The sequence below is a fragment of the Alligator mississippiensis genome, chromosome 11 (genome assembly GCF_030867095.1).
Source record: "Alligator mississippiensis isolate rAllMis1 chromosome 11, rAllMis1, whole genome shotgun sequence".
Lineage (NCBI taxonomy): Eukaryota > Metazoa > Chordata > Crocodylia > Alligatoridae > Alligator > Alligator mississippiensis.
In genome coordinates, this window is record NC_081834.1 from 40,080,302 (window position 1) to 40,092,717 (window position 12,416).

The following is a 12,416-nucleotide window of genomic DNA, read 5'->3' on the forward strand; positions in this document are numbered from 1 at the left end:
GCCTCTCTGTACTGAACCCACACAGGATGAGGGCTGCATGCTAACAACTGGAGCATTTCTCTGGCTTGCTTTATGGCTGACTGCACTGCATGTGGGGCTGAGCCCAGACAGGTCTGTACATTCACACACCGGCCTGCCTGTTAGCATGTCAGGGCTTGGGCCTGACTGAACTGGGGGCCATAAGTGAACAGGATTGTTTGTTTACACAGCAAACAGATCCCTTGCCATTGCCAGTTCCTAGGAACATAGAGGCTCCGGCCCAGGGGCTGGTCAGGCACCAGGGCAGAGGCAGAATGGTGCTGCAGGGAGCAGGCTTGGGACACTAGCCCCATGTCTTCTCCTCCAGGGACAGATTGGTTCAGCTAATCTCTAAGGCAAGAGATCAGGTGTCCTTGAGGGACGTTTGCACGCTTGGGTGTTGTTGGCACCACCCTGCCTTGGGTGTTGCAGGGCTTTTGCACCCACTCACCTGCATCCTTCCTCAGGCTGTCCAGCTGAGGTCACCAGTGCCTCATTCAGTCTTTGTTCTGGGTAATTTACAGCTGAGCATTGCACTTTCTCAGGTGTGTGTAAAGGAACTGGATCCATTTCTGGCTTCCCCTCTCTGTGCCGAAGCCCCTATAGGGGGAAGGGCTGCAGATGGGCCTTGCAGAGGGCAGGCATTGCTTTTAGCTTAAAGGGCTTCTCCCAGTTTTCTTAGTGGCCCACTGGCCAGCAGGCTTCCTCCATATTGCTTTGAGCTGCACATTGCAGCCCTCTGGGCTCTGCTTTGCATTGCTTTTGGGGTTGGATTCCCTGCTAGGAGTCCAATGCTTAGGAAAGGTCTGTAAACAGAGGCGAGAAGGTGTCTGAGAAGGCACTGGAGGGCAAATGCCTCATTCTAGGATGTTTCTGAGCAGCCAGAGAACAATCCCAGCAGATTTCCTGTCTCCTGATGCAAGCCAGAGGCTGCCTGTTCCTGGGGAGATGCAGCCGAGGTGCAGGAAGTCCCTCCACAGGTCTGTCTTAGGCTGCCCTATACCTGAGAGTCCTCTCCCTTGCCTTCCCCTCAGGGTTTAGGGGCATTGCAGAAAGTAGATGAGATCCTTTCCTCAGACAGGATCCCTTCTGTATTGGCGTGTGTGCGTGCATGCGTGTGTGTGTGTGCATGAGGGGGGTTGCATTTCAACAAGGCTAGCTGTGAGTGCCTTCTGTAGAGTGCTTCAGAACCATTCTACAGGGAAAACCTTGGAAAAATGTCAGCTTTCTAACAATGATGTAGTGAATTGCTGGTCTCCTCTTTGTTATGTTCTCTCATGTTGCTGACATTAAACAGGCACCCAGAAATATGCATGTGGGCATGCACTGGTACAAGTAGCTGGCGCACACAGGCATCCTTAGGAACACATTGCACAGGCATGTGTGTACACATGGGTGTAGACTGATGCACATACCCATCCCTGAGAGGCAGCACGTTCCCATCTCGCCCTTGGAGTGGGTGGTTTTGCTGGCATCATGCCTCCTGTGTTCAGGTTAGACACTTTCAAGCTGCCCAAGCTTTCAGGGGCTGTCCAGGCCCTGAGGGAGCAGGGGCCTGAGGAACCGGCTCCTTTGTGAGCCCCTAAGCGAGGCATGTGCTCAGGAAAGCCAGCGTGGGAGGTGTTTACAGCTTCCACTTCCTGTTCACTTTCCTGCTGTGTTTCAAGGCTCTGGAGCTATTGTCATGCCATTCGTAGCACAGGAAGGAAGAAAAGGGTTGGGTTTAAGTGGCTGACACCAGGCACGTGGATTTGTTTGTGAATGGCCCAGGCCTGCTGCATTCCAGGGGTTCTGGCAAACATCCTCTAAATGCACCCGGTGCCTGGGGGGGGGAACAAAAACACTGGAACAAAAATGATGTGCAGTGCAGATCAGTGTGCATTGGGGTGGCTGTGCAGGGTAGGCGCAGCTGGAGGTGCAGTGTGGACTGCAAGGCCAAGCTGATTGTACTGTGTGTGCACAGCTGGAGATGCAGTGAGCACTGGGGTGGCTGGGTAGGGAGTTTGCAGCCTGATATGTAGTTCATATTGCAAGACTAGGCTGGTTGCAATGTACAGCAGGAAGTATCTTGTACACTGCAGGTCTAGAGTGGTTGCATGGGGCAACACAATGGTAACACCGTGGTGAAGGGGAGGATGTTACCTGTGACTGTTAGGTCTGGCACACATCTGTGCATTGAAGGGAGTCGCTGTCCTGGGATCTTCCTAAAAGGAGGGATGTAGTCAGTGGGAGGGACATACTGGGAAAGGTGTATAGGAGGTAGAAGGGGTGGTGGTGGGATCCTTATTCCCTGATGTTCATAACAGCATGGGGAAGAGGTAGGCCCTGCAGAGGAAGTAGCTGGGGACTGGTGTGGGGAGGACGGTACACGCAGGGAGCAAATGGGAGGTGTTTATAAACGACCATGGCTTGCTGCGCCTGGGCACTGCTAGGCCAGGTGGCACCTCACAGGTGCTGACATGATGCTGAATGCTTTGGAAGACAACAGAGGCAGGCGCTGTGACCTCATTGAACTCGGGCACCCATATCTCCCTGTGCAGGGCTTGGCAGCCAGGTCTCTGCCCAGGGGGAGCTGTGACCCCAGCAAGGCCTGGAGGGAGACGGGGGTTTGTGCCATGGACTTAGCTTCCCATCTCCAACCCTTGTTCAGGCAGGAGATACCCCAGACCCTGGCTGGGCTGTACATCCAAGCAGAGCCATGTCTGTGCTGTCTGTTCAGGAGCATGGCAGTTTTTGAGAAGAGCTGCAACAAGCTTCACCCCAAAAATGCTTGGCTGCCTCAGTGTCTGTGTTCAGTGCCTGAGCTGGCTGGAAAGGGGAGTTGTCTTGCTTGTAGCCCCCCCAGAGCCATGTACCCCTGGGCCTGTCACAAAGGACCTGTGTGCTCCAGGTGGCTAGCGCTGCTGTCCTCACCCCTCGGCCTCCCTCCTGCCCCTGCACCTCAGTGGCAGCTTGCAGTCATGAGACAGCCCAGCCTGACCCCGGCTGCATGCTGTATAAACCCAAGACAGACCACCCCTGCCCCAGAGAGCTTACAACCTAGGTATAAGACTGGAGGTAAGGATGGCTATGTGGAAGGAAACCATGAAACAGGATCAGTCAGCAGAATGGGCAGTAAATAGGCTCACTGCCCCCAGCATCAAACTATTGTTTTGCCAAGTAAGGTGTTTTGGGGGATTCAACTAAAGTGGCAGTGTGGGACTGTGAGGGGGGAGCTCCCCCTTGTAAAACCACAGGAGAAAGCAGGGGGGTGCTTGTTTGAAACCACACTGAGGGGTAGCAGAGGCTGGCACAGGTGCCGATTGGAGGCAGGAGACTGTCTTGGGAGCACAGGGCAGGGCCAAGCCATGAGAGACCCTCAGAACAAAGACATGCAGCTTGGGTGTGATGCCAGGGGAAGAGGGGGTGCAAAGCAACAGGCTAAAGAAAGAATATCCACAGGAGGCAGGCTGGCTCCACAGCTCCTGCGCCTTGGTGGGAGGTGAGCAGGGTAAGGTGGTGTCGGTCAGGGCCAGAGAGAAGAGTGTTGCAGGAGTTGTCTGCAAGGATGGGAGCCTGGCCAGAGCCCAGCCGTGCAGAGGGACAGGAACAGTGGGTCTTCAAGCTGTGATGCAGCAATGGTTGGTGAGGCTTAGGCACAGCCTGCATGTGAGGCCTGAGGGAGAGGACTGTAAAAGGGGGCACCCTGTATCTGGGCAGGGGGGCATTGCTGGCCATGCTGAGGGAGAAGGGAAGTAGCAGGATGAGTCTGGGTAGAAGGAGTCTTGCTGACGGCTAGACACCCATAAGGACCACGCAGGGAGGCAGGCCAGCAGTTCGTTTTGCACAGGAGGCAAGCCTGGAGCAGGGGGTAGGGCTGGGAGGTGCCCATGCACAGATGGTGCTTATGTTTGTGTGGGCGGCTGAGATTTCTGGGTGGCCAGCAGAGCCTTCCAGCAAAGCAGTTGCTGGGTGGGGAGGTGTCGGTGGGAGCCCTATGCTTCTCCTCCCAGGCCCCTTGCACGGCCTGGGGAGCAGGTCGACAGCTGATAATACCACTTAATTCCTGGGATGGGAGTTCATTCTCTGCAGATAGTTGGCAAAATATAGAGTGGGGCAGGCAGACGCAGCATGAGCAATCTAGCTAATCCATGGGAGCCTGCCACACTAGCCCCTGGGAGCCCCAGCCCTGGCATGGTAGGGGATGGCACCTGTATGGATACAGCTAGCCCTTCACAAGTGGGTGAGGGTGCCAGCATTGTGCGGGGCTGAGGGTGTTTCACTCTGTGCCTGGCGTGCAGCTGCTGGGGGCTGACACTTCTGTCAGCAACGAGCTGAAACTAATGAGAGTCTGCAGCGCCTTCTGCTGTCCCCATCCACTTGGCCCGTAGCCCAATTTCTGGGCATGGCGACTGGACCCTTCCTACTAACACCGGCCCCTTGCTGGGTGCCTGGGAATGCAGCCCAGGCTGCAAGGTGACCCTGGTGCAGGGGCTATGAAACCAGCCTGCCTCCTTCCTGGTCCAGCATCACTCACACCAGCCTCTGGTGGCTGTTTTGCCCATTTCCATGGTAACAGGCTTGTGGTGCCCACAAATGAACTGGTGCTCTGAGGTCATTCCCTATCTGTGGGTCCTTACTCCCTGGCAGCCACGCCAGCTGTTCCCCAAACCTCACCGGCAGGGGAAACAAAGCAATCCATCAGCTCCCTTGGGGCTGTCCCTGCTTTGCCCCTAAGGCAGCTTTCAGAGCTGTTCTCTTATTGCTTGTGCCCACCCAGCTCTACAGCCATGACAGGACTGGGTCCTGGTGCAGCAGGGCTTTTGGGGATAGCTCCACACTGATTAAATCTGCTTGGCCCTTTGCCCTTGGCTTCACTGGGGGGCATATTTCACCCCCAGGTGTGAGCTGCAGCCCCCTCTGCCAGGGCTCCATGTTTTCCTACAGTGTGGTGACTCATGAGGCTGCCTTGCTGCCAGGAAGTGGCTCTCGGGCATTTTAGCAGCCTCCTCAGCAAAGCCCATGATAGTGTTTGTCGATGTCAAGTGCTTGGCTCAGCCCCATCCATAGGCAGCTCACCACAACCTCCCTTCACAGAGCCTCATCCTATGCAGACCAAGAGGACTCTGGGGTGCTCTAACCATTCCTGGCTTCTCCCTCTTTGCAGGTGATTGTGCTAGAAGACTATGCAGACCCCTTTGATGCTACACAAGTGGCTGGTGGCCAGGCAGCACAGGAGAAGGTGGCAGAGAATGATGGCTACATGGAGCCCTATGAGGCGCAGAAGATGATGGCTGGTAAGGGCAGAGTCTTGAGCTGAGGTCACTGTGTTGCTTAGCTCTCCTGGCTCCCAGCTTTCCTGTGAGTGGAGAATCTGGCCCACCCTGTTTCACATAGGCTTCTGACAAATGCCAGGGATAGGTGGCAGGGGGAAGGAGGGCTTCTGGCTGTAGAGCTGCTGGGATTTTGCCAGAACTTGGCATTCCCATCAGTGGCACATGGTTGGCTAGCGTGGGGGAGCTGCCAGGCTCTAGGTCACCACTTGACGACCATGAGCATGACTTGCAGGCTTGCGTTGCTTGTCAAACTGGGTCAAATGACATCATTTTTGGACCATTGGGTCCACACAATGCAGCATTAATTCAATAGGAACATGCAGTCTCTTGGGCGGTACCCAGGGGATGAATAGCAGGGTCTGCCAATAGTTTCTCCAATAGCATGGAGAAGAGCACAACCATTGCTGTCTGGAAGCTGGCCCCAACCTTGCTTGCTCCCGGTCAGTAGCTATTGGATTTGGTGCTCTCAGGCCTGTCAGCGGAGTGGTGGGCTGCTCTGTAGTGTGTGCTTCTGCTTTGGGTGACAGTGCACAGGAAGTACCATGTAGCTTTGTGTATTTGGTATCTCCAAAGTGTGTGAGAGGCCCCTGAAGGGACCCACATGCCACATTTCTGCTCATTCCAGTCCCCCAGGCCTTGGCACTCTTCCATAGAAAGGGCTGTGGCTCTCTGGTCATGCCAGGCCAGGGTGTCTGCCATGGCAGGGTCAGTGGCACTCCCGTGTGCTGGTCCCAGGTAAGCCGGGTCTTTCAGAACTTGCCCCATTTGCTGTTGGCACTGGCATTTGAACCATAACCAGAGCTGTGAGCAGTGTTGGGGTTTCAGGGTTACTGTGTGCAATCTGTCTCTCTGCTCCCCTGCCTGGAAAAAGGAGAAAGGAACATTTTAACTCACCCAGAGTAGCCATGGGATGGCAGAGGGAACCTACGGGGCTTGTGGGTTGTGAGGAATCAGCCTTTTAGTTACTGGAGCTTGTTGCATCTTGCCCAGTGTCTGTGAGAGCAAAGGTAGGGGCCCAGCTGGTTTGAAGGGAGGGACAGATGGAGGGCCTTCCAGCCTGTTATGAACAGCCAGTGGATGGGCCTCAAGCTGCTGAGAAAATGATGGTCTGGGAGGCTGCCTTGCTGTTTGTATTTCACAAGCAGGGCACAGGGGGAGGCTAACATGAATGTGTCTCCAAACGGGCTGTGCTTTCAGTGGCGCACTGCATGCACACGACTTTGGGTCAGCTGGGGTCCTCGTTTCTACTCTGCAGCCATGTGGTTTTCCTGGAAGCAAATGGCTTGGGAAGGTTTGAGCAGCTTTTGCGGGAGGACAGCTGTTTCCTTGCTGAGGCTGGGGAGCTTCAGAGAGTTTGTCAGTACTGAATCTGGACTGGGGAGTCTGTGCTTGGCGAAGTCTCTGGCATCTATTTGACTCCAGAGAAGTTTTTGAGTCAAGATTTCCTGTTTCCAAAACCACCAGGGCTGGGTTTTCAGTGAGTAAGAAGACTCTTCAGCCACAGCAGCTGGCTCGTCACATCGTAGGGACTGTGGTTCTTCAAAGCGTTTTGTCCCCACCCCCAGAGGGGCCCAGAAACATGTGGGGACCCAGTTCATCTCCTGAGTGGGAGCCACGCAGGTCAGGATGCGAGAAAGTCCAGCACATTCAGCAGTTGAGCTGTGCGGCATCCATCCAAGGCTGAGGGTCACACAGAAAGCTCAGCTCCTGTGTTGCTTCCCTTCCTGTTTGTATGGTGGGTCTTATGAGGATGCTGCAGGAAAATTAAGTGGGAATAGAGCTGTCCTGCCTTCCCAGCCAGCTGATGCCAAGCAGGCCTTGCTCTGCTCAGAACAGCTTGGAGCCCCACCAAAGACCTGTTCCCTACAGGTCCCAGCTTTCTGGGCTGCAGCTGTGGCTGTGGGAGGAGTTTGTAGGCAAACCTGTACCAGCCTTATTCCAGCTAGCTTGGGAGCTAAGTGCTGCAAAGACAAGGACAGTGGGGTTCAGTGCCAGACCAGCTACCGAACTGTAGCCTGGCAGGGCCCATGTTGTATGGTGTGTGCTGAGGCCTGTTCCTGTGCCTTGCCCTTTCCTGCACATTGCTGTCTTTGGGCGTTTGCCCTGTTCTCTCCTTCATCCTCTGCCTGCAGCTGCTCAGGCCAGTCCCTCTTCTCTGCTCACTCCCTTACCTTGTTGGGGTTGTTTTTGCTCCTCTGAGGTCTGCGGTATTGGTATTGCCCTCTCTGCAGGGTGCCCCACCACCATGACAAGCATTTCAGAGGTGGCCGCCATGGCAATGCAGATGAAACGTCTCCATTCAGCCTCTTTCTCTGTTTAGAGATTTCTTTCCTTTAACTTTTGCTCCAATCAGACTTGACAAGCAGCGCCGATTTCTTCCATTCTCCCCTGCTCCCAGATTGGCAGGTGGGCCATTGCGAGGAGGGGAGGTGGCGGTGCAGGGTGTGCGGTACAGGGAGTCCAGCAAGGAGAGGGGTAGCACAGAAGCAGCATGCCATTTTGGGGTAGGTATTATGTTTCCAATGGAAGCACCCTTTGGGTTTTTGTGTTCAGGAAGGGGGTTGTGTGGTGGAAGCTAAAACCAGGCAGGGCAAGGGAAGGTCCATGGGTCAGTCCCACTCAGCAGTCTCCCTAGCTGTGGAGGTGTCCTCTGAAGCATGTCCCTGAGAGCTGAAGAGACAATCCTGCTCTGGGGGTGATGGGGGCTCAGTGGGCATATCTACTACACTGCTGCTGACTGAAAGGGATGGAGCCATATATTGGGGGCTCCCAAGTAGAAAGGGAGCATGGGGCTGCCCCTGGTGATCAGATGACAGGCTTTGGTGTAGGGGGCTTTGGAGTCAGTCTGCTGAGGGTGGGGGAAGCTTGAGGAGGGAGGAGGTGGTGTCTGAAGCAGTGGCCTCCAAACTGTGGACTTGGTGCTGAGGGGACAGGGAGCTGCAGCCTGGCAGTGGAACCTGCCAGTTGAGGACCCCTCAGGAGCAGGGGTGGTCAGGGGCTCTAATCAGGTCTGCAGCTGGGTGCAGATCAGGGCTGTTCGCGTCCCCACCTCTGCCCAGCCTAGAGCCAGGCTACCCAGCATAACCCCAGCTCAGCTGTGGCCCCTCAAGCAGTCACCTTGCCCAGCTCCTAACAAGAAATGCGTGCAGCACAAGACCCTGTTGCCATCGCCTGTGTTTCATATCTCTGCTGCGGCTGCATTCCCAGAACCAAACCTGGTGCAGGGGCCCTGACAGGCACAACCAGTGGATCTAGCCTGCACTAAGCTCTAGGCTCAAGCTTTCTCCTGGGGACCTTAGAGGCAAGGCCAGAGGACATCAGCTGCCTCCATGAGCAGTGAGCTGGCTAGGCCCTGACAGAGCTGTGGGCCCCAGAAAGCATGAGATGGGGAAGTGGGAGGCTCTTTGTCTCGTGCAGCACGGACAGGAGTCAGTGCCACTGTTTGGATGTGCAGCTCCCAGCATGGTGCGCAAACTGGGCTTTGCTTGCCTCCAGCTCTGTCTGTGCCCTCTTTGGGCTCCCTAGAGGAGTTTTCCCCTTGGGACAGTGTGAGGAGTTCTCTCCAGCTTCTGTTCTCTTCTGGCAGCACCGCTGCCCAGGCCTGAGGCCCCACAGTCACCCATAAGACTGGCTGGATCCAACTTGGCCTTATGCCATGCCTGAGAGGATGAACCAGGTGGCCCCTGTGGAATCTGCTGTCACATGGGGCTTTGGAGGAGTGGAGTATGTGCTTGTCTATATAAACATGTCAGTACAGATGTGAAGGGTGTGTGTGCATGCGCATGCAGCTGTGTCATTGATGCACGTGGGGGTGCACCTGCTGGATATCACCTGTACTTCCAGGGGGAGATGCTGTTGCTATTCACAGCTGTGCCCTGCCCCAGTGGCACCTGCATTCCCATCACAGCCACACTGCTCTCTTACCTGCCTACCACTCCTCTTGGGATCCTGGCATTCATGTTGAATGGTGGTGGTGAATCCCTCCAGGGCCATTCAGCCCTCCTTGGTGGAGCTTTTGAGGTGTGGGGCTGGGCGGAGGAGTCTGAGCCAGGTAGCCAGTTTGGCACTGGAGCACCTGGCTGTGCCTTTGGGCGGTCACTTAGAGGGCTCAGCCTGGCACTAAGTCAGATGTGCCTACAGTGTGTCTAGGCTCTTCTCCTGGGGAAATGCTCAGCAGTGTGCCACCCTACTGACCACGGCAGCAGCAGTGTTCAGGAGCAGCCACTGGGGAGTGCTCTAGCTGACATGGTTCAGCCAAGTCACTCCCTACCCACACCCACATACCACCCTTGCCCTCCCCGACTTCTGCAGTGCAGCTCAGTGCTGTCTGGCCCTTTAGCCAGCCCCCAGCAGCTCTGTTCCCCGAGTGCAGGACATCCAAGTCACCCCTGCTGCTCTGTGGGCACGTCTGAGGGGCTGGATGGTTCCTGGGGTCTGGTAGCCTCCTGCCCACTCTAGTGCTTCCTCTGGCCAGCCCAGCCAGCTCTGCTCCCTGTGGTCAGGAAGGCTGGGGGTCAGGGCTCTGGGGGGTAGGCAGGTAGGCTGGGCAGGATTTATAGCTCCCACAGCCTCAGAGGCCCGCATCCGCAATTGATGCTGGCTCACTAACGCTGCTATCATGAGGCGTGTGCAGGGGGGCAGCCACTGCTCCCTGCCAGCAGCAAGCTGGTGATCGGGAAGGGCTGGCAGCCTGGAGCAGCACTGAGAACAAAGCCGTGCTTGTGCTGTGCTTCAGTCTGGCTGAGCGCCCAGCTGGGCCTGGCCGCTGACTCACTGGCACTTGCTAGCAAGGCTGGGCGTTCCTGAGAGGATAGGCAACTCATTCCTAAGACTCTGGGCCTTTTCTGGGACATGCCCTGAGATCCTTGTCATCTGTGGCAGGGTCTGAGGGGAGCCATGGTTCCTCCCGATCTGAAACAGAGAAGCCTCCAGAGATGCTGGGTATGAGGATGCCATGACCTGTTGGGGGCCAGATGTGGGGATCCCCAGCCCCTGGAATCAGGAGAGACAATGTCTGGGAGACTTCGGTGAGTCCTAGGAAGTTTGGGCCTACCCCCAAGTCCAGAGCTGATAACATGCTGTTGTCCTAGAAGGCTCCAGGGCTCCATCTTGTTTAGCATATGTCTCTGATCCCCCTGAGCAAGGGCCATCCCACACGCTGCCTGGGCTTCCTACCCTGCTGCAGTGGGGTCCTGGGCCCGCTATTTTGGGGAGGGGGAGCTCAGGAACAGGCTTATGGCATTATTCTTTTCCCCCTCTTGGCAGAGATCCGCCAGAAGGGCTCCAAGGAGGCCCCCGCCCGGCCGCTGCATCTGTATGACACACCCTATGAGCCAGTGCCCAATGGGCCAGAGGTGGACAGTGAGCGTTCGGCCTGCCCACGGCCCAGGGAGTCCCGCCTGCCCCAGGATGATGAGCGCCCACCCGAGGAGTATGACCAGCCCTGGGAGTGGAAGAAGGAGCGCATCTCCAAGGCCTTTGCAGGTGAGCGTGGTGGGCCAGGTCCCCTGATGCAGGGAGGGCACCACTGCTTTGGCTGGGCCAGGCCCAACAGCCTCAGATGGCATCAGCCTGCAGTGTTTTGTGCTCCTAAAATGCTCTCCCCTGGGCTTCTCCAGTAATCCCTCCTGTGCAGGACTGCTGTGAGTGAGGACAGCCAGCCTCCTGCACACCAACTTTGGAGCTGCTCCTCATAGGCACCCAGGCACACATCACTATTGGCTGCCTAGACACATTCCTTGGCATCTCGGGGGCCCGGTTGGTGCCGGTGGCACCCAGCAGTTTGGCTGGCTAGGGTTAGGGGTACTACAATGGCTATGTTATGGGGGCAGTGCGGGTACCCTGAGGGTGCAGGGGAGTGCTAGAACAGGCGGGGTAGTGTGTAACAGGAGTGGTGCTAGGGCATCAGCTGTTTGTGGCACTTGTACAGCAGCCCAGGACCCCAGCCCTAGCAAGGAAACCTGCCAGCTGCTATAGAAGTTGCCCTTCAGCCCTTAGATCTGTGGTTGGAGTGGTGAGGGGACAGACTCCTACCTGCTTTGACTGAAGACCCTGGGAGCGAGCTGCAGGCTCTGAACTAAGCAGGCCACACAGGTCCCCTGCTCGGGTTGCCATGTTTTCTGCTTTGCTGCTCTGGGTTACTGCACCGGGACAAAAGTCCTGCAGTTCCCCTGCGGGAACCCCCAGCCCAGTGTGGCCTGCGGGGAGGCCCCTGCTGCCCTCAGCTGGGTGGTGGGAGTCCCCAACCAATTTATCTCCCTGCAGTGGGATCGATGGCTCTGGCATACATTAATGGGGAAATCCATGTTGTGCATTAGCGCCCATTCCCCCTGCAGAGTTTGCTAATTGCCACACTCTTATCTGCAGTGCAGCTTAATGGCTGGAGCTTGGCCAAGCCAGGCTATGTGTATGTGGGGGGAGGAGGGGGATGGCCTCAGGACTCCGGTCCCCATCCCACCCTCCCAACGGTATTGTAGGGTTCAGATGCTTGGCCATGCTGGGCTGTGTGTGTGATGTGTGTGCTGAGCCCCAGCAGAGTGAGAGTGGAGAGCTGTGCCCTAGGATGATGAGTGGGGCAGTGTCCCAGTGGGAAGGTAGCACTGAGCTGGACAGAGGCCAGGGCCCCAGGCAGAGGAGCCTGGAAGCAGCATGAACAAGCACCAGCCATCTGGGATCAGGGTTGTTGAGACTCAGAGCCCTGGAAAAGTCCAAGGGGTTTGACTTTGAGGAGCTGGAGAACCCTGGACAGGCAGGGGACAGGATACCTTGGTCCTGGACTGGGAGATAGCAGGGCACGGAGCACCCTCTCACAACTGGTGCTTACAGCTGAGCTGGCTCTTGGGTGGGGTAGCCAGAGGTGAGAGCCAGGTGAGCCAGGAACATACCATGAGGGACCAGCCCAGCCTGGTGGTCCCTCTTACTCCCCTCAGGATCCCATTGTGCCTGGCATTATGCAGGACAAGTGGATCCTGCTAGGCATGCACTGTGGCTGCCTCACAGGTCCAGGGCTGCTCAGCTAGTGGGTTCCAGCATGTGGATGGGTGTGCAACCCTGCCCAGCTCAGCCCTAGGACTGCCAGCCTGC

At 56.6% G+C, this 12,416-nt stretch overlaps 1 protein-coding gene across 3 annotated transcripts in view; it reads left to right on the top strand.

Annotated features, from left to right (window-relative positions):
• The window catches only part of SHF (Src homology 2 domain containing F), a 51,998-nt gene that overhangs the window by 12,702 nt on the left and 26,880 nt on the right, over positions 1–12,416 (top strand). For all 3 annotated transcript variants that reach the window (XR_009455639.1, XM_014599919.3, XM_019477853.2), the window contains exons 2-3: positions 5,165–5,294; positions 10,599–10,817. Coding sequence is in view for 2 of the 3 variants with exons in the window: in XM_014599919.3 (XP_014455405.2) it covers positions 5,165–5,294; positions 10,599–10,817 (349 nt within the window). In the remaining variant the exon portion in view is untranslated. The remainder of the gene's footprint in view (positions 1–5,164; positions 5,295–10,598; positions 10,818–12,416) is intronic.